The sequence below is a fragment of the Ochlerotatus camptorhynchus genome, unplaced genomic scaffold (assembly GCF_037179485.1).
Source record: "Ochlerotatus camptorhynchus isolate MF236.1 unplaced genomic scaffold, CSIRO-AGI_Acam_v1.1 ptg000158l, whole genome shotgun sequence".
In the NCBI taxonomy this organism is placed as follows: domain Eukaryota; kingdom Metazoa; phylum Arthropoda; class Insecta; order Diptera; family Culicidae; genus Ochlerotatus; species Ochlerotatus camptorhynchus.
Window position 1 is genome coordinate 100,233 of NW_027040648.1, and position 27,642 is coordinate 127,874.

The window sequence follows — 27,642 nt, forward strand, 5'->3', positions numbered from 1 at the left end:
ACTATAACATGGTGCTAGATGGTCTTCAAAGTGATAACAAAATGACAAATCATCTTTATTTTGAGTAATTGAGCAATTTACTTCTGTTTACCATCATATTTACGATGCAGCATTGATGGAGCCGTCAAATGAAATGAATATATCACAGACAAACAGACATAACACATTGTATATTTCTCACTGTAAAACATCGTCGTTAAAACATTACCGCCATCTGTTGAGTACACTGTGGTGGGTAGTACGCTGAACAGATGGCGGTAGTGTGTAAGCGTCAAACTCAAGGGAAATGACTTTGCGCGCCATAGGTGGTGGTACTACCAACTACGACACTTTTAAATTGACCGTTAAATGCTTGTTCGATGAACAACTTGCGAGTGTTATGTCTGTTTGTCTGTGAATATATCTTATGAAAGTTCACCTGGAAAAGTCAAAGATGCACATCAGCCTGATCGAAAAAAACGTTTTCTTCTTCAATTCGAATGTTATATTGGAAGGATTTCACGCAGGCTTGATGAAAATTAAGATTTAATGCTAATTTTCACGAATTTTATATGCAGTCTGTCAACATTATCATCATCATGCTGTGGCGACATCTACGTTGAGCTTTTGCGGCAATCTTCCAATCGAAGGAGGCAACGGTTCAACAATTTTATCCTGCTTACGAGTTTGAAAATCTACTTGCAATTTCGATCCGGTATTCGGAACTTCAGCTTCATGGTTGCGATTATCTTCCTTTTGCTGCAACGATTGCAACGGCTTCGGCGTAGAACGGTCAGGCGACGTAGAGGGTTCCTTACGCGGCTTCAGGTGTACCAAACTTCGAAGAATGTTCGACCTATTTGCATTAACCATGTAGGAGCGTTCGTTACCGGTGAACCAACTTGGAGAGCAGGTAAGTGTCGTGCCTTCTTATGATACTGCCATTTGATGTTCCTTCTATTTTCTTCTATTGCCTCAGGAACATTTTCCACCACTTTTGGGACCAGTTTTGCACCAGATGATGGAACACCGCACCGGGTAGCACGGGAAAACAAACGAGCTGGAACTGGAACCGATCTTGTTCGGGATGTTTCTCCAGTGGAGCAGCGCGTACCAAAAATCTGCATCTGTTTCCTCAGCCTTCTTCAGCAAACGTTTAGCGATTTTAACCGCGGCCTCGGATTTTCCGTTCGCCTGCTGGTGATGCGGTGCTGAAGTAGTATGTGCGATGTCCCAGTCGGAAGTAAATTTAGCCATCTTCTTGCTCACGAAATTGGTGCCATTGTCTGTGAGGATCAACTGCGGTTTCCCATGACGAGCAAAATTCCTGCTGCAAGCGGCGATAACTGATTCCGGGGTCAAGTCCTTCAGAATGTCTACCTCGAAGAAATCCGAGTAATGATCGACGGTTACTAAGAACTTCCTATCCCGGCCACGATATTTTCCGAAAAAGACGTCCATCGAAACCAGTTGAAACGGATAAACCGGAATACGATGACTCAACATAGGAGGATTTATTTGAGAAGAAGCGAAGTTTGCACACACGTCGCACTGCTTTACCACATCCTTAATTTGGCTGCTCATTCCTGGCCAGAACAAATTCGCTCTAGCTAGCTTTAGAGTTGCTTCGATTCCGTTATGACTGGTGTGACACTTGTCAATAAGCTGGCGTCGAATCTTGTGTGGGACCAAAATTCGGTCATCCCGGAACACGATACCGTCACCGTTCTGCATGGACAGTTAGCTGCTATAATTGAAATAGACTTTCACGCCATCAGACAGCTGATTCGAAGATTTTGGCCAACCATACTGAATGTAATCCATGATCAACTGTAGCGTAGAATCACGTTCGGTTTCCTCCATTATTTCGTCCAAACAGCTATCTGAAATGTGGAGATAACTGGATAGTTTCAGCTCCTCGATGTCATGGAAAACCTTGTATATATTTAGCTTCCTATATTCAGTCTTCAGTCCTTTATCATCAAACGGTGTTCGAGACAGTGCGTCGGCCACGACGTTATCCTTCCCGGTGACGAACTCGATGCACAGACTGTATCGTTGCAAATTTAGCAGCATGTGCTGCAACCGTCTAGGCGCAGACAACAAAGGTTTGCGGAATACGTTGATTAAAGGCTTGTGGTCCGTTTTAATCGTTACTTTCCGATTGCCTACCATCAGCTGGTCAAACCGAACGCACGCAAATAATATCGCCAGCAATTCCTTTTCAATTTGCGCGTAGTTGCGCTCCGTAGCAGTAAGCGTCCTAGAAGCATATCCAATCACCCCTTCATCCTGATACACAACAGCTCCAAGCCCAAAGCAGCTAGCATCGCATCGTCGATCGTCAGAGGATTCTTGGGATTGTAATATCGTAGTGTCCGAACATCAGCAACCAATAGCTTGACACGTTTGAACTCGTTGTCCTCCGCTTTCGTCCATCTCCAAGGAACCGACTTCGATATCAACTTCCGAAGGTTTGTCAAGTTGGCACTCAAGTTCGGTATGAATCTGCTCAGGTAATTGACCATTCCGATGAAGCGATGAATTTCTTTGCGGTTGACTGGAACGGGGAAGTTTCGAATTGTTGAGATCTTTGTTTCATCCGGTTGCAAACCTTCGTTTGTATGCACGTGTCCATAGAACTTTACGGATGTTTCACACAGTCTAAGTTTGGATTTGTTCAGCTTCACGTTGTGTTCGTTGAGTCGACGAAAGAGGTTCAACAAGCACCTGTTGTGATTGACGAGTGCTTCATCGAGGGTACCACCGACTCCAAATACAAGCAAGTCATCTGCCAAGCATTCGACTCCTTCAAGGCCCTGGATTACTTCCTGAAGTTTCATTTGAAAAATCTCGGGGGCCGATGAAATACCGAACGGCAAACGGGTCCATCGGTACCTTCCAAACGGTGTCCAAAACGTTGTGAGCTTGCTGCTAGGTTCATCCAACTCAACATGCCAAAATCCCTTTTTGGCATCAACTGTGGAAAAGATTCTAGCCTTTCCTAGTTCCGGGAGGATTTCATCTAGTGTGTTGAATTGGAGGTGAGGTCTTTTCAACGCTTTGTTGAGAGGTATTGGGTCGAGACAAATTCGAATGCTTCCAGATTCCGGGTCACCACGCTGAACAACGACAATGTTGCTTACCCATTCCGTATGCAGAACTTCTTTTACTATCAATCCATCCTTTTCCAGCGATTTTAGCTCCTTCTTCAGCTTCTCCCTCATGGCAATCGGCACGCGACGTGGTGGCTGAATCGAAGGTTAAATTGTTTCATTGACTTCCAACGATACTGCACCAGCAAATTTTCCGTATCCATGAAAGAGTTCACCATGTTCATCCACTATCTTCTGCGCTTTGATCCTGTACACTTTCAGTAGATCCTGTTCAGATTTGATTGATTCCGGCTTGCCGAATGTTACTGACTTGCAAAACTTTACGAATCCCAACTCACGTGACGCCTTCGCCGACAAGAGCGGACAATGGTTAACATCCACCACCTGCATAACCAGTCGGAATCGACGTCCTCTTCGACGACAAGGAATCTTCACTTGGCCTAGCACCCTGATTGGGTTTCCTCCAAAGCTTTGAAGTCGAAGTGTTGTTGGTAATATCTCCAGACCCTGGGTTTCACTTAGCTTGTTCAACCATTCACGACCAATCAAGCTCGTATTGGCTCCGGTATCCAATTAACATTCGACAGTCATCCACCTATCGCCGAACTTTAGATCCAGCTCCGCCAACACGCTGAGTTGAGAAAAGAGTTGTCTGGTGTTCCAGGAACTGCTTAAACTGATCCGGATCCATTTTAATGAGGTCTTCCGAACTCAGATTCTTCACTCACTCTCGGTCGAAAACAAAATGGCCGCCGGCTTTGCGCGACTCGCAAACGTACCGCCCGAAACGAACTTGCACTTGGAAATTCCGTGTTTTCACGAGGTTTTTCGCGGTATTCCGATCAATATCGCCGAAAACAACTTTTAAACGCACACGCGAACTTCTGACACCATGTTTTATGTCGATTAAAACGCGGTACGAACAGTTTACTTGACCTTTATTCAGGATAGATCCGAACACCTTCTCTTACTACTCAGTAATCAATAATGACAAAATGGTGGAGCCAAGAGAAGTGAAAACTAGGGGTGTGCAAATACTATAACAGTTACAATGTTACGAAACACAAGAGGAAGAATAAAGGTTGTGACAGGAAAGTGGATTTGAGTGGTAAAGTGCTTGTGGAGCTTTTTGTGGGTGTCACGTTGCAATCATTCCCTGCCCCACGTAATTGCAATCGGTAAGCGTGCCCATCCTGAGGCCATTGGAGTCAGGGAGTCTCAGAAGTGCTCCTAACTGAGGTGGTTGAGTCTTACAGGGGATACACCGAGCAATCGGTTTATTGAATAAATGTTCGTCGATGAATTTAGTCGGCTGACTTTGTCTGCTGTTGAATCGGCAGAGGACTTCAAAACTTAACATGTTTTTTGGGATTTACCAGTCTTGAAGTAGATTTTATTTAGGAACAATGCATAACATCATATTGTTATGCATTTTGTACCTGATTCATCCATTCTTACAAGAGATTTGCATGAAATTTAACAATTTTGCAAACAATCAATGCAGTTTTCAAGGGCTGTCACATGCTTATCACCGTCGGTTAATGCTTATTCCTGCCACAAGGAGAGCAGGAGTTTAAGTTGGATGTCTTAATAGAGAAAGAAGTGGAGCAGGAGATGCGTTGTTGAGAAGTATCATGTTTCATTTACTCACTCATTAAACAATTTCTCACTAACTCGTTCACATCTCATTCGATCACTTCTAACTCGTAGAAATTAGACCTCGATTTCAGCAAAGAATGTCATGTCATTTGTTATCAGTGACAGTGACATTGCAGTCAGTGACGTTCATGTGTGTTTTCATTTTGTGGGTTTGCAATTTCAGAGAAAAAAAAAATTCAACGCAACTGACAATCGCAGCATGGCAGCATGCTATTAAAGCCATTAATCTGATGTCAAATGTTGAGATTTGGACAGAAGTTAAATTAAGTTTTTTTTTTATCAAGCAGGCTTTCAGCCTGAGGCTGGTTCGCATTCATGGGTTTTGACAGAACTATGCTGTGGCGACCACAGTATTTAACATTTGATCATCCATATACCGTAGCACCAAAAGTATGCTGTGGTGGGTTCAAAACTTGACCATCTAAATTGATCAATTGGCAATAACATATATTCTAAAGGGGTGTCCCACATCAAATTGCTTCACGGAAAAAAAACGCTGAAGACAATTTCCTAGTTGTCCGATCCTTTTCAAACTTCCAGACAATAAAATATAACCCATTAGTAAGCTTTTGGCATATTTATTCCATTCAACTTCAATACCATAGCCGTACGCTTTAGTCCACTCATTAGGTTATGAACAACATCTGGCTGCAGCTTCTTCTGTACGTATGTCTTCATCAGATTTGACCTCCTTGGGATGCTTCCGGGGGGCCTCATAGCCTGGTCAGTAAAGGCACGGTATTACCAAGCCGGAGGCGGCCGGTTCGATTCCCAGTCCGGTTGAGGGAATCTTTCGGGTTGGAAATTTTCTCGACTTCCCTGGGCATAGAGTATCATTGTGCTTGCCACACAATATACAAATGCATGCATTGGTATTGGCATCGAAAGCTCTCAATTAATAACTGTGGAAGTGCATTTAAAACACTAAGTTGAAAGCACGCAATAAGCTTATATGCGCTAAGCAATAAGCTTGAAATGCGAATAAGAAGAAGAAGAAGAAGAAGTAGGGATGCTTCCGTAGAGCCTGCTTCATAAATAGCCCAGTATTTTTCGATAGGCCTTAGTTCCGGTGCGTTGGGGGGTTCATGTCCTTGGGTACGAAAGTGACCCCGTTGACTTCGTACCACTCCAGGACAACATTTGAATAGTGGAACGAAGCTAGATCCGTTAAGGAAGCAACCTCTATCAGTAAGCAGTCCTATTTTTATTTCACGCAGTGTGCTTGAGGTGTTCACTTTATTATTACCGTTACTATCATTAGTGTATAAAACTAACTCCTAATACAAAACACGTTGTTCTTTTGCTCTCTTTAAATAATTATTGTTTCGTGAGTTTTTGTGTCCATCCGAAAACCATTTCAGGTTTTGGACCCAGAACGTTTTCAGCATCATCGGAAAATATCGGTCGAAGTGGTTTGCGCGATGATGAAGCGTCGGGAGAAGATTCAGAGGACAAATTCAGCAGTCTAATCGAAGAAGGTGAAGAAGAGTTAGAAGCTGATGTTAATCCGTGTGATGACTTCCAGGACGATAAAAGGCCACAACGTGAGCGGAACGCTCCTCGGTGGCACAAAGACTACGATGTCGAATATGCTGCGTATGCTCTGAATGCTACAGAGTACGTCGACAACGTTCCGAACTCCTTGGCGGAGGCACGGAAGCGGCATGATTGGCCAAAGTGGGAAGAAGCTGTGATGAAGGAAATGGCTTCGTTGAATAAAAATGAAACTTGAACTTTAACGAAGTTGCCTGGAAACCAAATGCCCATCACCAGCAAGTGGGTATTTCGGATCAATCGTGGTTTTGACGGACAGCCCGAAAGGTATAAGACTCGCTTGGTAGCACGAGGTTTTAGCCAACGGCGGGACTTCGACTACAGTGAGACCTATTCACCTGTCGCTAAGTTGGATACCCTGCGTACCGTGTTGGCGATAGCCAATCGAGAAAATATGATCGTTCACCAGATGGACGTGAAGACGGCCTTCTTGAATGGAGAGCTTTCTGAGGAGATCTTCATGGTGCAGCCGGAAGGCTTCGAAACTGGAGATAACCTGGTATGCCGTCTGAAAAAGTGTTTGTATGGGTTGAAGCAGGCGTCGCGTGCGTGGAACGAGCGGTTCCATAGTTTTGTGAAGAACAGACTAAAGTTTGTGCGAAGCTTAAACGATCAGTGCTTATACATGTGGAAGTCCGATAAGGGAACAGTGATTATGGTGATTTACGTGGACGATATTGTAATCGCCGGTACGTCACTGTTACTGGTGAAGACGGTGAAAGATTGCCTGGCTCAAGGATTTGAAATGACTGACTGTGGGGAGATTAAGTGTTTCCTTGGAATGCGTATTGATCGCGACATGAAAAAAGGTGAAATACGAATTAGTCAGAGACAGTACCTCGAGGATATGTTGCGGCGGTTCAACATGGAAGACTGTAAGGCAGTTTCAACACCAATGGAAAATCGCTTGAAGCTTCCTCGTGGTGAAGACATGGATCGAACGACTCAACCTTTCAGAGAATTGATTGGGTGTTTGACCTATGCTACGTTGACAACCAGGCCGGACTTGGCAGCATCCGTTAACTTTTTCAGCCAATATCAGAGCTGCCCAACCAATGTCCACTGGGGGTATTTGAAACGAATTTTGCGCTACGTAAAGGGGTAACTGAATATAGGTCTAGTGTACAGGAGGAGTATTGAGGCAGCCACTATGGTAGTGTTTTCGGACGCAGACTGGGCCAATGACGTTTCGGATAGGCGTTCTGTTAGTGGTGCTGTATTCAAAGTGTTTGGTTGCACCGTATGCTGGATTACGCGGAAACAGCAAACTGTGTCTCTTTCTTCGACGGAGGCGGAACTGGCTGTGCTTTGCGTGGCAGCTTGCCATGAACAGTGGTTGGTACGGTTGTTACGAGATTTGGGGTACGATCCTGAAGAACCAATCGTATTCTACGAGGATAACCAATCTACGATGCGTATTGCGGAAGATTCGAAGGATTTCGGACGTATCAAACATGTAGATGTCAAGTTTCACTATGTACGAGACCTTGTGCGACAGATGAGAATCAAACTTCAGTACGTTCCTTCAGCAGATCAACAAGCCGACATAATGACCAAGAGTCTTCCCGTGGCGGCTTTTCGGAAGCATTGCGCTGGCATTGGGCTAGCTAATTCCAATGGTTGAGCAGGGGTGTTAAGGAAGCAACCTCTATCAGTAAGCAGCCCTATTTTTATTTCACGCAGTGTGCTTGAGGTGTTCACTTTATTATTACCGTTACTATCATTAGTGTATAAAACTAACTCCAAATACAAAACACGTTGTTCTTTTGCTCTCTTTAAATAATTATTGTTTCGTGAGTTTCTTGTGTCCATCCGAAAACCATTTCAGGCCCTCGTGTTGCTTCAACAGAGGAAGCAGACGCTTCTGTAGACACTCCTTGAGGTAGATCTCCCTGTTTACAGTCCCGGTAGTGACGAACGGCGCACTCCGTTTGCCACATGAGCAGATCACTTGCCAAATCATGTATTTCTTGGGAAACTTGGCAAGTTTCTGCTTCCTTACTTCATCCGGAACATCAAACTTGTGCTGGGCGGTGAAGAACAGTAGCCCAGGAAGCTGCCGGAAGTCCGCCTTGACGTAAGTCTCATCATCCATGATGAGACAATGAGGCATCGTCAGCATCTGGGTGTACAGTCTCCGGGCCCGTGACTTTCCCACCGTATTATGCCGTTCATCACGATTTGGAGCCTTCTGCACTTTGTACGTATGTAGTCCCTCCCGGTCCTTGGCTTTCTGAACGAAAGACTTGGACAGATCCTAATTGAATATCCATTCTGACCGCATTTCTCCTTCCGTTCGATGATCACAGTTTCATACAGCGAATTCGTTTATTATTCAGTTCCAACCTGGATCGGGTATCAAAATTGGGTCTGCTTGTTTTCTGACAAACGTCAGTTTGCTCGTTTGTTTTTAAAACCTAGCTCAGGTTGAGGTTCACACTGACAAAAAGTTCGGTTTCGCTTTGGGTTGGAACTGGTGTTAACCCCGATAATAAACGAATTCGCTAATAGTAACGTTTAATTACACGACTCACCGTTGACTGCACGATTCGGAGTTGTTTCCCGATGTCCCGATGAGAGAGTTGATGATTTTCCAGGTGCTTGCACAAAATCAATTCGCGACGTTGCTTTTCGGGTGAAAAAACTGACAGCGATAAAAATACAGTGTAAACAATACATTCTAAACTACTTCTACCCAAACTTTCAAGAGAAAATACCCAATGGGTAGTTTTCTACAGCATTTTTTCCGTGAAGCAATTCGATGTGGGACACCCTTTAATTGAACGGAACGAATTTAGCAAAAAAAAAACATGGAATCGCCAATAAGTTCACCAGGTTCATAACTATTTAAATAACGTTAATTTGAATAGGGGTGCATGGAACATCTAGTTTTATTTCAAGGTAAGCCCTTATGCTTCTGTCAATATTGCGTGAATCCTTTCAATTACCGTGACAGATTTCAACACTGGACTTCATTCTTACAAGATCCCTAAATCTCAGTCAAATGATCCTTACAAAAGGAAATCATTTGCAGTGGAATTCAATTGCCCATATGTTCAGTGATGCACTTATTGCAATCGTAAATCCCCCTCCTCGCTACAAATCCAACCTAACAACTCCCTGGCGAATCCCAACACCGAGTCAAGTAGATGCGGCCGGTCGCGTGTTTGAAGCCTGTTTATCCTTTCTTTGACCCTTTCACGGTAGCAGCACGGTGATGCCCTTTGGCTGCACTTGGTGGCACCCTTATCGTGCCTCATACGTGTTTACATGCGTGAACATACGTTTCCGTTTCCGGATAAGCCGCACCGTTAAGACGTCCGACTCGTTCTTAACCGAACATCGCTCAATTTAACTGCCTATACGTATAGAAGTAAAATTATTGCCTCACTGATTTATGAATAAACACGAATCCGTGTCAAGGAAGCGCACCCGAATCGAATCTATTTTCTATCGTAAAAGTTCGTTTTTATCAGCAGGAGCAGCAGCAGCGCTTCGGTATCGATCACGCCTCCATCTATCGTGATGGGTGTTTTATTTTTGTTGCCATCGATAGACCACGACAACGACCTTGAATTTCAACCTGATAGCTTCTGGCTGCGGCAACCAACCACGTGCTGCTAACCGATTGGGGGGAAAACTGATGCGATGGGAATTATTATATGATTTAAGATTGCCTGCCTGCCTATCCCAACAACTGTGGAATTAGGTTAGCAGTAAACAAACGCAAATCAAGCTCGGTGACATCCTTCCATTTGCCCGTCGTAAAACCTGAGCAAAATGTTGCATGTTAACGTGAACGAAACAACTTCGATAAAATAATGCCCCAGCAAGAACTGAGAATACCAGAACCACCTCCTGAAGGAAAGGAAGGACGGTCGACGGAATGAGGCCTTTGATTGCCATGGTTGTCCTCACGTAATAACGACTTTAGTACCTATGGCATGCGGTGTTCGGAAAGGATAGGATATAATATATAGAACGGCAATGTGTATTATAATAATAAATGTTTTATCATGTCAAACAAACATTTTCTTGCGTTTCGCGGGGCAGTAGCGAGAAAATTGCAAATCTAAACAACATGTCACATGTTCCCATCATTCCATGTTTCACCAGCGTATGATAATTCTGAGGTGAATCCTCGGGTGAATCTTTACAGAAACCTTTTTCTTATGGTTATAGTTTGGGAGTTTTACTAATTCAAGGCAGTGAATTTGCACATTTGATCGTAGATGAAACAAAATATACTAAATTCTGGTCCACTTAGAATCCGAACACATAAAACCAGCTGTTTCTCAGGATTGATTTGACGTAAGAAAAATGTAATTTAAGCGAAATGAAGGTATTTTATTGTACTTTCACAAACAAAAAATGCAAAATTACTCCGGTGGCGTTCGGATGAACTCGCGGATTTTCTTTTGAATTGGGTTCTTTAATTTTAAAAAATATATTGGTTCTTACATATCATCTGAAAGAGCTTTATTTTCTGAGCACGACGATATTTTTTTCGAACCTACACACTTTTATCTCGATTTTTAAATCAAGATTTAAAGCAAAATAATAACTTCACTGTTTGACCTCTCTGCGATTTCCAAGTACGAGGCGACCTTTCAACGGCTAGCAAACCCATCGACTTCGTCCGTAAGCAGTTTTCGAGTTTCTCCGGACACGAACAACCTGATGATCAACCACGATTTCACCTGGCAGGTGCTTCAGTTCGCGCTTAGTAGCAGCAACGGGAAATCAGCCGGCCCAGACGAGATCGGCTACCTGCTGCTCAAGAACCTGCCTATCCCGGGTAAAGTAAAAATGCTGGAACTTTTCAACCAGCTTTGGCAGACAGACTCGTATCCAGAGCATTGGAGGGAGAGCTTGGTTGTCCCCATCCCCAAGGCAAACGAGCCGACACGAGATGTGGCGAAGTTCCGACCCATTGCGCTCACCTGCTGCATGGCAAAGGTTTTCGAGCGGATGGTCAACCGACGACTGAAGCAGTTTCTCGAGTCTGGCGGCTTTCTAGACCATCGCCAGCACGCATTCCGGCAAGGCCACGGTACATCTACGTATTTTGCGACGCTAGGAGAGCTCCTCAAGGATGTCAAGGTTAATGGTCTCCATACGGAGTTGGTTTCCCTGGACATTGAGAAAGCCTTCAACCGTACATGGACGCCCGCGGTACTGAAGCAACTCGTCAGCTGGGGCCTTAGCGGCCATATCATCCATTTCGTCCTAAATTTCCTGACTGGCAGATCCTTCCGAGTCTCGGTAGATAATACCAAATCCCGCACTTTCTGCGAGGAATCCGGCGTTCGCCAAGGTTCTGTGATCGCTGTCACTTTGTTCCTGGTAGCCATGAACAGTGTCTTCGAGCGGTTATCAGCGAACATCTACATTTTCGTGTACGCAGACGACGTGCGAATCGTAGCCACAGGTCAAACTCCGGGACGAACGAGGATGGGCCGCTTCGAAAGGTTTTCAGCTGTCTGCTGGAAAGAGCGCTAGGTGCCACGTTTGCCAGTATCGACATCGGGTCTGCGGACCTCCCATAAATATCGGTAATCAAGCTATCCCATTGAAGAAAACGGTGAAACTGCTGGGGGTTGTCATTGACCGGTTGCTGAGTTTTGAGCAGCACCTTCAAGGAGTCAAGGCCAGCTGTCGCAGCAGGATCAACCTCATCCGCACAATCTCCCGTTCCCACCGGTCCAACAACAGAGAAGTACGTTTCCGTATTGCCCGGGCCATCGTAGACAGCCGGCTGATGTATGAACTGGAGTTGACCTGCATCGCTACCGAAAAGGCAATACAAATACTCGCTCCGGTGTACAATAGCTACACACGCATCATCTCCGGTCTCCTACCCTCGACGCCAGCCGATGCCAGCTGTGTCGAAGCTGGCACTCTCCCTTTCCGGTACCGCATCTACGCAGCCAACAAAGCCGCTGCATTTTCAGCAAATACCGCCGGAAACGACAGAATCTGCCTCCTCAGCGAGGGGGACAGAGTTCTCCGTACAATCGCCAACGCAGAGCTCCCCCCCAGTGGCCAAGATTCACTGGTACGGAGATAAGAGTTGGCAATCTCCCGCACCAAACATCGACAGCCGGATAAAGGAGAAGTTCAGAGCCCGGGACAATTCCGTAGCCCTTAGGAGTACGTAGCAGAGCTGACCGGATTGTACCCAAACTACATGCATCGTTACACGGACGAGATCTAGAGCTGGAGTTAGAATGGGAATCGCTGGTGACATTTCCCCAACGAGTAGAAGTCTGCCAAAACAATGTTTGGTGTTCTCGGCAGAAGCAGCGGCTATTCTTCATGCCGTCACGGTTCCTGCGGATCGCCCAATCCTGATCCTGTCGGACTCCCACAGTGTTATCCAGACCCTTTCGTCGGAGGTCCCGGTCCACCCCTGGATCCAGGGCATTTTGAAGGTTGCACCACCAAACACTACATACGCATGGATTCCCGGACACTGCGGGATCCCAGGGAACATCGAGGCGGACAACCTAGCCGGGTCAGGCCCATCGGGTCCTCGGTACTCGCACAAGGTACCGTTGCAGGACGTGAAGAGATGGATCACTTGCACAGTGCGGACAGCGTGGGCAACGGAATGGTCCAGTGCCACACTTCCGTTTATTAGAAAAAATAAAGGTGACATCGGAAAGTGGACGGACCTTGCAAACCTGCGAGATCAGAGGATTTTTTCCAGACTCCTGACAGGATACTCCCTAATCTCACAAGATTTTAGCGGAGGTCCCTTCAGGAAGACCTGTGAGTTCTGCCATATTCCTTCGACGGTGGAGCACGTGTTATGCGTTTGTCCACAATTCGAGCACCTTCGTTGCCTCCACGGTCTGTCTGCCAGCGTACGGGACACGCTAGCAGACGTGCCTTCAACTCAAGCAGCTGTACTGCGCTTTTTGAAGGCGGCTGTTTACTGTGTTATTGTACTAGCTGTTTAAATTTTTTAGCTAAGAAGATTATCAAAGGTTAAAGTAGCATGATACTCAAGCAATGTGGCTGGGGGACCTCTTTCTAAGGCTTCCCACCCTTTACGGAGATGAACTAGCCTACGGCTAAAAATCTCCTAAATAAAGGATGAAAAAAAAATGTTTGACACTGAACTAACAAATTGACAGCTCGCTCCCATATAGGTGATTTTTGCAAATGTAATCGTTCTTATTTAAAATAGTTCCAGTGTACCAAAATTGATGAAATTTTGGGTTTGGGTTCCATTTTTAATGCAGATTACGAATATGCATTTACCTCCATACCCTTAAAGAACCCAATTCCCACCTTTCCAATTTTTTTTTAAACTTCCGCTTGATAATTGCTCAATACTTTTCGATTGGGCGGAATTGCGGGCTGACGAAATCCACCTTATTGTCGCGGTACCATTGTAGCACTTCCCGACTGAAGTGACAGCTTGCCAAATCTGGCCAGAACTTCACTGGATTTTGTGAGAAGGGTTGCCACACATACAGATTATTCTGTATTTTACTGATTTTTGCATAACTTCATACAGTGGTTTAGCTAAAATACAGATTATACAGATTTTACTGGAATCAAAATAACGTTCAACCTTTCTGATTTCGGTAAGATTTACCGAACACGAAAACAAAATCTTAGTGTGTGTGTGTTGCAGTCAAATACTAACAATCGTAGCCTACACGGTAAGAAAAAAGTAGTACGGCCAGTTCACTTTTATCTACTTTTGACTAGTTTGTCTCCTTTTCTCCTTCTAATGCTGTCAAAAATGGAGGAGCAAAACCACCCAACAGGGGTAGTAAAGTGTGGGAACCCAACGTTGAGTATAATCATATTGACCTACCGTTGGGTACAACTAACTTACTTTTGGATTGGAAGCTAGTGGAAAATTCCATACGAATTGCACACAAGTAAATAGGAATTAACCACTTCATTCGAGCAGTTAAAATGACGTTCACTACCACTCGAACTTTGAAATAAAACATTATTTTGAGACTTTTTCTTCTAGAACCACGAGAAAAATAGCCAACATTTGTGCGTTTCTAAAAGAAATTAGTTGGTCCAGTTTTGTGTAATCGCTGGTAAAAAGTCGCGCCAAAACTGCATGACAAAGTGGTCAATTACTTTGACCCACTTTACCTACTTTTGGGTTCCTTCACTATAGTACCAATATGAGTGAAAAGAACATACTTTTGGGTATATTTTTCTAACCGTATACCCAGCCTACCACGTATCCAGCTTTTCATGCTCGGTAATGGCGGCCTGTTTGTATGAATAAATGTATCCTTCACTGTGCTTTTTGACACTAACTGGAGGGCGTATGTTGTTCCATTTTCTTCTGTTCCTGGGAGAGGGAAAGGGAAGGGGTTGAAATTCGAACATCCAGATAGTGTCAAAAAGCACAGTGAAGGATACATTTATTCATACAAACAGGCCGCCATTACCGAGTATGGAAAGCTGCATAGACCTTTTTGACGTTTTATCATTTTTCTCCTTAAGTTAGGCTGTGAACCATTTGGCGAGTTAAATTTAACTCGTGGTTAAAAGTGACATTTCGAAAGTTATTTTCTATGTTCGAAAATCCCCGTGCTGTCGATCGACCGGTTTTCGAGCCACGGTTGTCAAAATTTAACTTCTTGTCTGTCAGAAATAACCATGCTCGGATAGCAGGGTTCATCGATAACTTTCCTTCTGTCAAATTTGAACCAAAAGTTAAAATAATCCACCAAATGTTTCAGAGCCTTATGCTGGGTTTAGACTAGGCAAGTCAAATGATCAATTCAGTTGAATTCAATTGGCTCGAAAAGTTGAGCCTGGTTCACCTTTTTTCAATTCAAGTGAGTTGATAAAGTCAGTTGAATGGCATAGTTTACACGTTCAATTCGCGTTCAAGTCAGTTGAATTCAACTGACTTGATCAATTGACTTGCCCTATCTAAACCCAGCTTTAGTGTGAATACGTTAAAGTTAGCGTGAATACGAAACCTACATGGTTTGTTTAGGGCATCTTTAGCGGCGATACAATTGGTTGGTTTGGCCTAAAATTTAGGAACAGACCCAGACCGAACCCTTGCACTGGTGGTCTATATTTGGTTTTAGATTAGTTCCATAATGTAATTTTTTTAAACCAGTATAATTCTCGATCTATTTTGAACTGAATTTGGATCAAGGCAAGCACTGTTCCAAACTAGTTTGACAGCTGTCGCACTCGAGATTTTGATATGTTTTTTTTCGTTGTTGGGGTTTTTTCTGCAAAACAAACCGATTTAGTTCCTCGATTTTCTAAGAAACGTGGGCGGAACAATCGACTGCTGTTGACATTGGTGTAGTTCCAGCTCTATCGCACTATCGGTGCTGCTGTTGCTGCCGGCCCTGTCGTTGCAGCTGCGAAAGGATCACAAGGGAAACATCCGGACGCTTCTGTTCTGCAGGATTTTCCGGGCTTGTTCTGGAAACTCCCAGGGAAGTGGCCAGTTTCTGACTTGGTCCAAAACTCATCATGTGACACATCAAATCACATAAAATTTCAAAAGCAATATCAATTGTAGTCATATATAGTGCACAGAATCATGTTGACCCCTATCGGATATGTTCTGGGCACCTCCAAGGAAATGGCCAGTTTCTGATTTAATCCAAAACCCATCAAGCGTCACATAGCAAATCACATTAGATTTCAAAACCAAGATCAATGGAAGTCAAATAATGTGCCCAGGACCACCTTTCTTACTTCCAGGCATCTTTCAGGAACCCCTAGGGAAGTGAGTAGTTTTTGATATGGTTCAAACCCTGTGATTTGACAATACAATTTCACAGAAATTGATAAACGAGATCAGTTTAAGTCAAATATAGTGTCCAGATCCACATTGGCCACATTCTGGTATGTTCCGGGTACCCCCCAGGAAATTTTCCAGTTTCTGACTTGGGCAACACGCAACTTCTTCTACTTCTTCTTTTCCTTTATTTAACGTCGGTCTCTGTCCCGCAATCTAGTGCCAATCACCGACGGACATCGATTGCCATTCATTGACGGCAACCGAATGTGCAGGAAGGCAGCTTCCACACCTGCGTAGAATATCGCACCCATTCACAACACACACATGGGCTGGGACCAACGGCTTTACTTCCCTTCCGAAGGAAGACGTGACCAGAGATTTTTATGCCTCAGAAAAATCCCACCGACCTCGGCTGGGATTGAACCCAGACCCATTGGGGTGTTAGAAAGCAGTCCCGCTTACCACTACACCATCGGCGCCGGCTAATACACGCAACAACATGCCAGACAACTTTCAATAAATACAGGTTTTTATTATTATTTCAATGGGAACCACTACGAGCAGGATAACGAGCAGTTCAAGGCTTTTTGCACATCAATCCCGGAGACAGCCATCGCGAGGTATGATGCATCGGAGGTAAATTTCACGGTAATTTCCGGATAAAAAATGGCTGACCACGAAATCAGGGTGTGAGTTGGTGTTGACTCGGGTTTTGACGTTTGAAATAGAACGGCCAAAAATAGATCAACCGGTGCATACGCACACAGTTTGATCTATTTTGGCTTGATTTTTTTAATTTTAGCTGTTTCAAATGTGACATAAATTTGGATCTAGATCAGACCACCGCTTAAGATGCCCTTACGTTTGGAACCAGTTTCATATATTGAACGAAAACATCCGCAATTGGCAAATCAAAGTTGGCACGCGTGGAGAATAGAAGAACTATGAAAGTGATGATGGTTTCAAAATTTTCCACGGGGAAGTATACGAGTGCAATCTTAAAATGCTTTTATTTTGTGAATGGAGCATTTTATTTAAATCTGGTTAGTGCTACGTTAGTAGAAAACTTCAGGACTACTCAATAGACATATAAGACAGAAAACATAATTTCTTTTCAGATTTTTAGGTGTAAACATAGACTTCCGCTTTTCTACCACTGTAGCAGTAACCAGATTTAAATAAAATGCTCCATTTTCAAAATAAAAGCATTTTAAGATTGCACTCGTATACTTCCCCGTGGAAAATTTTGAAACCATCATCACTTTCATAGTTCTTCCATTCTCCACGAGTGCCAACTTTGATTTGCCAATACTTCGAATGATTATTGCATTGCTACAGTCCTTTAACAATATGCTTTCGAATTTCGGATAATTGCTTTACGGTTGAATTCGTCATCAGCTGATGAGCGTATAGGATGATATTTATTTGCAAATTGGCTGTAAAATATACAGCGCTTGGATGACAACAATTTAAGAATATTGGTATAGTTGGTTTCAAACCTAAGATTTTTATTTTTATGATTTGTTGTTGTGTCGGAAAATTCACGTTTTTTAAGAATAAAGTCAGTAGGCTAGGCACACACAGCAGCGAGAGGGTTAGAACCGCTACCAAAACACTCAAACTATACTGAAACGAGAAGTAATCAGGCGTCCGTGTGACCAAGACCAGGAGACCAATACAGGAACTTTGATGGACGGGACAAAAGGTATGAAAAAGCGGGCATCGAGCGGCTACTTTCTACCAGAGCTGTGGCGCCACCAACGAGCTGGGTACCGGCTTTGTAGTGCTGGGTAAGATGCGCCAACGCGTGATTGGTTGGCAGCCGATCAACGCGAGGATGTGCAAGTTGAGGATTAAGTGCCATTTCTTCAACTACAGCATCATCAACGTCAGTGTTCACTCGGCTGTCGACAAAAGCAGGCCACTCACGATGTGTGTTACGCGATCGTCTGTTTTCTCGGCAGCAACCATTGTGTCATTGTGTGGTCCTCCTCATTGTTCTTCATCAGCAGTTCTTTTGGTCGATGCGTCGTCGACTTTGGAAAGCAACCGTTTCGTGATGAGTGTGTGAGTGCTGACCACGTTTTGCGTCCATTGCTGCAATGGACGCGCTCTGACCCTCGTTGGCGTACAACAATTTGCCATACAATGAAACTATTGGAAGCGGCTCCAGTTCTGATGGAGGAGGCTTTTTGGATAGCGGAAGATAAAGTGTTTATTGTGTTGTACCTTTTGACTATAGCTTTAAGATGTATTGTATAGTGACCAAGAATCCTCGGCTCTGTAAAGTTAATTCGGTTGAGCCTTATCAAATAAATTAATAAACAACAAGAAAAAGCAATCTAGCAGGGTTTTCTTGAAATGAAACACACGCACTAAACAATGGTAGCTAATTTCGAGTTGCCGATAATAGAACAGCAGATTTACATGCAGTTCAAATGGAACGGTTGCCGAAGAAAAACTGGTTGCCGACAATACTCGCTCTCACTAGAGAAGATTGGAGCTTTGTAAAAGCGTTTCAAAACAGTTTTTGACAATTCTTTCGACTGAAATTTTTAGAGCAGCTGGCAGCAAAATATTGTAAACAAACCAATACTGCATATGTGTGCGTTCCATAGAGAAAAAGGCTATAGAAAGAAGGTCGCTGCTTAGGTTGCCGAGAATACGTAAATTACCCCATTTGAATTAAAGTTTCAGTCAGAGCTTCAGGTGAAAAATTAAACTTTAACTGTGTTAACACAAAAAACTTACGTTGGATAGTTCTGGAAGGCAGACGTGGAGGACTTTCTTTTGAGATTGTACGCTGGGACACTGGAGCGAAGTAAACACTTAGATTCGTATGCTCTTTGGTAACAGATTGTAGATAACTCCGCTCTTTATTACAATTGGTAGCCTATTTATAATGGTACATTTGTATGTATTTGAGTTGACTTAAAGCACTTTTAGATGAACAGGGGTTGTATAAAGCTTCAAAAGTGTGATGATACAATTATTAACCTCTATTCTTCTAATTTTGGTTCTGAGGTTGTTCACTAGAGATGTCTTGTTCACAAAAGTACAAAATATAATCGATATGATTCAAATTAGGGGAATTTGGCGTGAACATTTGATTGATTCTCTTCATAACAAAAAGATTTCGTGCTATTTTTGCCGCATAGGTTGATAAAGACGCTTTTTATCTAGGTGCCAAACAGGGATGCCAGATGATTTTTTCGAAAGTCTGTATGAGTGTCAAAAAACAGGTCTGTATTTGTCTGTATTCTAGAAAAATCACCGCATCGCAGATTTCGTATTTCCCACATGTATTTTGGCTATACAATTTTTCACCACACACTAAACTAAATAAATAAGCATTTTTGTATTTAACAAAAGTGCGTTTTTGTGTTTTTGAAATTCTTAGTGCAAAAAATACGATGTTAAACTTAAAAAGCCTTTTGCTGTTTAAAATCACGAGATTAAAAAATAAATAAAAATCCCGTTCAAGGTCCATGTACCAAACCATCGGAATTAAGTGACAACGTAAAAAAGGAACAAAGGCATGTGGGTTAGGCTAGAAAAAGGGAAAATCTATTATTTCAAATAAAAATAAATGAGAAATTATCAGAACTTACCGAACAGATGTTATTATTAAGTCTTATCATACATGTTGGTTGCAAATAGTCGAAAAGCTGTTTTATGATTTCAGTGATTCCTTTTTCATTTTGATGGCTTTTTCATATTCCTTGGACGCTAGGATTCCCTGCATCATAGCTGCATCCATCCTGTTACGCTGGTTAATTTTGTTAGGGTGAACGACGAAAAATCCTTTCAACTGCCACTGAGGAGTGTGGCAATGCAAGTAGGGTTGGCACAATTCATCTGAGATAGGAAAAGCGATTTCGCCATTCACCCATTTGGTGGCCACCAAAGTACCACTCCCCAAAATTCAACACCATCATCAAAATTAGTATCAATTGGCAAATCCATGTTTCTCACCTCGCGGAATTCGTCGTATACCATTTGCATTTCGAATTCGTTGATGACATTTGGGAACATCCGCAAAACTGGGTATGAGAGTATGAGGGGTTCGTTTTATTTTGAGATTTTTTGGGTCAATTATTGCCAGGTTTACGAGAATCATATCATCCATATTGATACGTTTCCCGATTTGATTTACAAACGTTATGTTGAAGTTCTTCGCCATTGTTCTGAAGTGATGAACATCCTCAAACTTGATGATATTGGATGACAAAACATCATCTAAATGTTTTTGTACGCCAGTACCCATATAAAACTTTTCCAACTGACAGTAGTTTCTGGGTTGCAAAATTATCGAACCCAGGTTTTCAAGCTTCGCAATGTAGTCTGGTCTCATGAAATTATCGAGGATTTCCTTGAGCAAACGAACTAGCTCAGAATTGAGTCGGAATATTTGAGGCGCTTCCGATTGCAACAAGCGCTTTAGCTTGTTAACTTATGGTAGAACAAATTCCAAAAACTTCAAGCAAAGCTCCGTCATGGGGTTCTCCAAGATACCGCTGATTTTTTTCATCTTCTCGGCATGCTTGATATCCACATTCGAATTAGTATAATTGAAGTATACTCGAAGAGCTGGAAGTCTTTCTAGCATTCGTTTCACCACCTCCTCCCACCAGCGTGTGGAGCATTTTCAATGGTTTCAAGTCCATAATTGCTTGAAGCTGTTCAAATTTCAAAAATATTTTTGTTTATTTTATGTTAAATTTCAGGAAACAATTGGTAAACATCTGTACAAAATCTGTATTAAGTTTCAAATATCTGTATAATGTCTGTAGTCTGTATTGGGTCTGTACGAAACTTCAAATATGTATCTGTATAAATACAGACATATCTGTATATCTGGCACCGCATACACAACAGGAAATGTGTTCGCAGCTGGGAGAAATTTGATGAAGAGAATCGATAGGACCTTTTGAAATGTTCATCTAAAACCATGGGTATGCATATTTTTTCAGATATTATATTCATCGTTTATGTGGTTCAGCATATGGTTGACCGTATTTCATTAAACGAATTATTGCTTCGAAAACATTCAACAATTCCAAAACGATAAAGCCTTTTAATATTTTAATTTTTTTTGTCAACGGAAGACGAAGAACGTGATCATAAAAGATGGCTGCAGTTCATATTTGAGGAGTTAGAAGGAAAGGGGTGTAAGTGACTTTGATCGATTCTCTTCATCGACTTTCGCTTTCGTTAATAATTCAGCTGCAAACACATTCCTTGATTCGTGAGCCATTTTGGATGCTAGATGATCAAACTATGTGCCAGAAATAGCGCGAAATCTGTTTATAGAGCTGTGGCTATCAAAAGAGAAATCCGATGAAGAGAATCGATCATAGTCACTTACACCCCCTCATTTAAAATAAAAGGTTTGAGATTTGTGAAGGTATGACAAAAGGATTTCAAGCAGTACGAGAAATTGAATGTGTTAAAACGAGGTATTCAAAATAATCATGAACTGCTGATAATATAAAAAAAAGAATTGCAATAGATACCTATATAAAAAAAAAAATATAAAATTGAAATCGACAGTGAGCATGCATAAGGGCCTATACGCGATGATCGATTCTCTTCGTCGATTTTCGCTTTTGTTAATAACTCGCTAGATTTAACGTTTCTCGGTGCGTTTGCTGTTGCTTTTGATAGCCAATACAACCTGTTACTACTCTACATTAAACAAATTCTAGAAAATGGTTTCGCTTAGCTGTAGCAATGCAAAGAGAAAATCGATTAAGAGAATCGATCATCGCGTATTCGCCCTTATGCATGCTCACTGTCGAAATGCTCATTAACACTAGTTTACAGCATATTTGAACTTTGTACGCTGGTGGTCATTTACAATTTAAAGTCGTGTGCTAAATCCAAAATTCTCAGTAGGACAGTTTTCTAGATGAAGCTAAAAAAATGAAATTTCTCTCAAAAAAAGTTTGTTTTCTAAAATACAAAGATCTCCGGCTGTAATGAAGTTATATCAATTATTTTAACGCCGGTAAGAACGGTAAGAAAATTTGCTTTCGATCAACTGAACATCATTTTTCAGTTAGATTAGTGATATTGTTGGGACAACCACTACAAAAAAATATTTACCTTGCTTAAAAACTTTTCTGAAATCCAATTGTTCTTGGAAATATGCAAAAAAAAAACAAAAAAAAAAATAAACTATTAATTTACAACAATACCACTAATCAAAGTGAAAAATGAGGTTTAATTGATCGTTAGAAAATTTTCTCACCTTTAATTTGGAGTTAAAATAATTGATATAGCTTTATTACAGCCGGAGATATTTGTATTTTAGAAAACAAACTTTTTTTTAAAGTGAAATATCGTTTTTAAGCTGCATTTTGAAAACTATCCTATTGAGAATTTTTTGACTACATTTTAGGATTCAGCACACGATTTTACATAAAGGATCATAGGTCAAACATTGAAGTTCGTTTTTGTTATTTTTATTTTTAAACTAGTGTAATCGTTGTGCTTTAGTGAATTCAGTTGATGGCTTCCGTCTGTCAAAGAACTGCTCATGTTTTAAAGAAAGAATCATCGCCACGAGAGAGAAATAGATTGTTCAATAGCATGTTTTTTTTAAAGAACGGCCACGTCGTAGTTACTACTACTTTACGGATTAGAACCAGTGAAATTGCTCAGAAAACCATATAGATGGAGCTAGGGATAAGATTTCCATCTTCAAAGTAAAAGGCGAATGAGAACGATCCAAATTTGAGTTTAGTTCACTCATAATCGCCAAAAGTGCAGGAACTCAGCGATGAGTAGATTTGCTTCATGTTTTCCTGTGGAAAACCTCAAAAATCTGCCGGAAAATGAGGAAAATTGACGAAAATTTTACTCAGTCTAGGAGTAATACCAATAGACTGGGTGAATCCAATTTTTAATTTTCTCATATTCGGGAAGTTTTTTTTCTGGACAAACATGGAAAAACATGAGGCACATTTACTCATCGCTGAGTTCCTGCACTTTATTTGATTTCTGAGTTAGCTAAACTCAAATTTGGGTCATTCTTATTCGACGTGTACAAGTTCACTGATTCATTCTACATATCGATCAGTATTTTGTTCAGAAATGTTTCGAAAAGTACTAAAACTAAATTGTCACATACATAGAAGGCCATATTAAAAAGATTTTTTTCTCAGCATGTTGTTTGAACGAATGGGACCAGCCAACATCTAAGCAGATATGTGGTAGACATTCCTAACGGAACCCGAAAACAAAGACAAAAATCCTAACAAAATAGCAAAATTCAAAATGAGATGATCTTACTTTCTCGGGATGGGCTATGAATCTTTACACAATGAATCCCCGCCGGATGTGCGATGCAATGAGTCCCCTTCTATCGGCAGCCGTTCGTTGAATCACGCTGCCAGAGGACCTGCGTTGCGTGTGAGTCTGTCGATGTGTCGATTTCGAATACGATTTCAATTTCCGCGGCGAGATTTAAATAACTCCGCACTGGATTTGGTCCCCTCCTTCGTTTAGGGGATGATGCTTACATGTGCTTGCTCTTTGGAACGTGCTTGTCGTTCGATCTGCCTCCGGAGCTGCCAATCTCGGTAACTGGCATCAGCAATCCGTTTCTCCTGGGCACGCTTCAGCTGCTGGCACCATAGCACCGGATGATCCGCGGGGTCGTTCGAGAAACCCATCTACCACCGGCCGTACGGGCAACAGCAGCTGTTACAGTCGTCAACCCGGTACCAGTCCGAGCTGGCCGCGGCGGTGATGAGTTCCAGTTGACCGATCTGCAGCAACAACGGATCCATTCCCAATTGACAAAAACACTATATCTGAATCGATTTTTTTATTTTTTCCACTGACGAGTATCACTTTTTAACCTAGATCCATCACCCTCGTTTCACGCCTGCAGGGAACAAAATAACGAAACACTTTCCCTTCCCGTCCGTGGCAGGCAGGAACAGGGGAATCCTTCACAGTTTGAGTTTTAATTTTCCCAAAAACAAAAACCAGTTCTTCACACAGACACTCTCTTGAACAGTGCGGGGTTGGCGCGAGCCAGAACACCTGCGGCGGCTTCAACGGTCCTGAGAAAACTGCCGTTCCTCGCTCGCCTGGGGGCCTGGGCCTAGCTGGGCACGGGAATCACAACCGAGCAATGATAGTTTTATGCTTTATGTATATATGGGGGAGGGTGAATGCAGAAAAGGGATACTTCGATCCAACAACAGTCGCGCATTCGATTCACGGAGTTGGTCGGATTTTTTCGCAAATGAACCTTGCAGGGCAAAAAGTTTTCCCGCGCGCGCTTTTGTTTTTTTTTTTGCCATTTGAGCATTGGGTGGCGCGGCGGAAGTATTCCACATTGACACGCGATTCTCACGGTCGACCTCGTCCTTCCCGCTACCGCTTGTCGCAATATACCTTTTGAGGAATGGTGTGGTTAGGGCACAGACAGGGAAGTGTTTTCCATGAAAAGTCCTGAAAAAGAGATTTCCAGAACATTAAATAACATCTCAAATACAATTGCTTTCCGTTGGCAGCGGTGCTAAGTCAAGAAATACATAATTTGAATTTGTATTGATACAATCAAATAAAGATGGACCACTTTTTCCGTGTACACATTTTTGGAGATCTGGCATTACATGTTCTTGTGTTGATAACCACGTCGCTAAGAAGTGAATGCACAAAAGTGTAAGACCTCTCAAGGTGAAAGGGGACGTTATTTATTTTCAAAAATTCAAAAATGTGTTCATTGATCTCACCCCAAAAGGACTGGATTCAATCCCAGTTGGCGCCGCTGGGATTTTCTGAAACATAACATCTTTGATCACGCCTTCTTTCGGAAGGGAAGTAAAGCCGTTGGTCCCCGGTCTATGTGTTGATGGGTCGATCGGTAGGGTTCAGGTGTGGGAGCTGACTCCCTGGCGTCGGTAGCATTGGTACTCAGTACGGAAAATAAGATCGACGGAAAACAAATCAATAGAAAAAAATGTGTTCGTTGCATTTTACTTGCCTACCAGAAAACTGTGAACCAGGGAGTAAGTTACTCTGCCACTTTGTGCCTGTACTGATTGTGTTTCTTGTGTGTTTTTGGGTGCCGGAAGGTGTTTCTGGGTGTCAAAACTGGCTGTCAAAACGGCAAACGAAAAATTATGCTAGCTGGCAACCATAACGTCCATCCATCCGCTAAAAATTACAGATTCTCTTCGCTCTTCGCTACAAATAAACAACAAACGCAACCGGCAGGATTATTATTCGGTACCTTTTCTACTGTGATCTGCGGCGTGCTCGGCGGGATCATCAACATCCAGTCCGGGTTTAAAGGTGAGTGTCGTGCAGACATCGAAGATCGAGATTTAAAACGCAAGTTATTTATTTTTATGCTTTCAGCGTTAAGTCAACCGCAGCAACAAACCCCCTTCAAGTACAAGAAGATAGGTGAGATCAAGCTCAAGGAGCTCAAGATTTGCTCCCAAATTGGGTGAAGAACGTATGGGAGTAAAAGCCAGCAAAAGATGGTCAGCACAACGGATACAGTTTTCGGGTAGCATACACTTCCGTTGTTCGAATCACAGATCTAACAGGTGATCGAGGACACCGGAACGAAGTACATCAGAGCGTTCAAATTAGAGAAAACCATTTCCTTCAAATGAATCTTTGACTATTTAAACCAAATTCAAAGACAATGACTCATATTATGGTTTTCTTTCGAAACATACAAACAAGCCAATCGTTCTCAATCTTTTCAAATTTTGACAGGTTGGATTGTTTACATAACGAGAGGTTCAGAACAATAAAATACATCACACTGTCAAATATGAATGATGAAATCAGATCATGGATTGGTCTATTATAAACAACAAATTACTTAACTCTCGCTCCGAAAACACAAAGGTTCGATAAATCCGGTGTCCTTCCCGTAAACTTCTCGATTGATTAGGTAGACCGCTGTCGACGCTGCCACTGCCCAAAAACACTTGCCAAGCCTGCCGTCGAACATCAGACATCTAGCTCGCAATTGCATCGTTAAATTCATGCGTTCAGCCAGTCCGTTTTGCTCCGGATTGTAAGACACGGTTGTCTAGTGACGAATGTCGTACGCCTCGAAATGCTTTCCAATATACGGCACTCCAACCTCTTTCCAGTCTAGGTTTCGGAATAGGCATTAAACTCCTTGGACGCACCAAACGCATGCGTCTTGGACTTCAGGAACATCATAAAGGGTGGAACGGTCAAAAATTGGTCGACTCAAATTGGAAATGTTGGAAATGAGAAACAGTTCTAAGCAAATTGACGTTCAGCATCAAATAATACCCCGTTCACATTACAGCCTATATCACGTAATATAGGCTGTCTTGCAATGAGCACTCATACATAGGATTTTCAGTGAAAACTAGATGTATGAGTGCTCATTGCAAGACAGCGTATATCACGTGATATACGCTGTAATGTGAACGGGGTATAAGGTTGATACAACCGTGGTACAAAATGGGATGGAAAGTGTGAAACGTAAAGCCCGACATTTGGAAAATCGGAAGCCTAACCAAATAATTTTCCTGTCTTTTGTAGTAATTGAACATCAAAAAGAAATAAACTTTGATCATTTATACAATAACATAATCAGGGTTATTCTGCGATGCGTATGAGGTGAGACGACAATTGTCACCTCGCAGTCACATGACTCTTCTCACTCTATTCCGAAAGTCGACTCGGGTGACCGGAAACCTATGTCTGACGCCTTTTTCAAATTCTATATGGCTTCCGGTTGGAGAAAAACTCGGAATTTTTGTAAAATATCCCACAATATTGGTATTTTTGGAGTCTTGATGACGTGTAGGAACCGGAAATCGATATACGAGGCCGTTTTGAAATTCAAGATGGCGGCTTCCGGCTAGAGAAAAACTTGAAAATTTTGTCAAATACCTCACAATATTGGTAGATTATTGGTTAGAGTCGGGGTGACGTGTAAGGACCGGACATCGATGTCTGAGGCCATTTTAAAATTCAATATGGCGGCTTCCGGTTAGAGAAAAACTTGGAAATTCTGTCAAATTCCTCTCAATATGGGTATTTTTGGAATCGTGGTAACGTGTAGGGACTTGAAACCCATGTCTGACACCATTTTGAAATTCAATATGCCAGCCTTCGGTTAAAGACAAACTTGGAAATACTGCAAAATTACCCACAAAATTGGTATTTTTGGAATCGGGGTGACGTGTAGGGACCGGATGTCGATGTCTGACGCCTTTTTAAAAATCAATATGGCGACTTCCGGTTAGAGAAAAACTGGGAAAAACTGCCAAATTACCCACAATATGGGTATTTTGGAATCTTGGTGACGTGTAAGAACCGGAAATAGATGTCTGAAGTCTTTTTGAAATTCAATATGGTGGCTTCCGGTTGGAGAAAAGCTTGGAAATTTTGTCAAATATACCACAATATTGGTACTTTTTAGTCGGGGTGACGTGTAAGGGCCGGAAATCGATGTCTGCGGCCATTTTTAAATTCAAGATGGTGGCTTCCGGTTGGAGAAAAACTAAAAAAATATGTCGAATACCTCTCAATATGGGTATTTTCGGA

General features: G+C 42.3%; 1 protein-coding gene across 1 annotated transcript in view; it reads right to left on the minus strand.

The window, feature by feature from the left end:
* The window catches only part of LOC135701351 (uncharacterized), a 31,859-nt gene extending 8,057 nt beyond the window's left edge, over positions 1-23,802 (minus strand). Inside the window, exon 1 of the mRNA XM_065222125.1 lies at positions 23,598-23,802. Coding sequence (XP_065078197.1) covers positions 23,598-23,750 — 153 coding nt within the window. The 5' untranslated portion in view covers positions 23,751-23,802. The remainder of the gene's footprint in view (positions 1-23,597) is intronic.
* Positions 23,803-27,642: the final 3,840 nt, after the last annotated feature.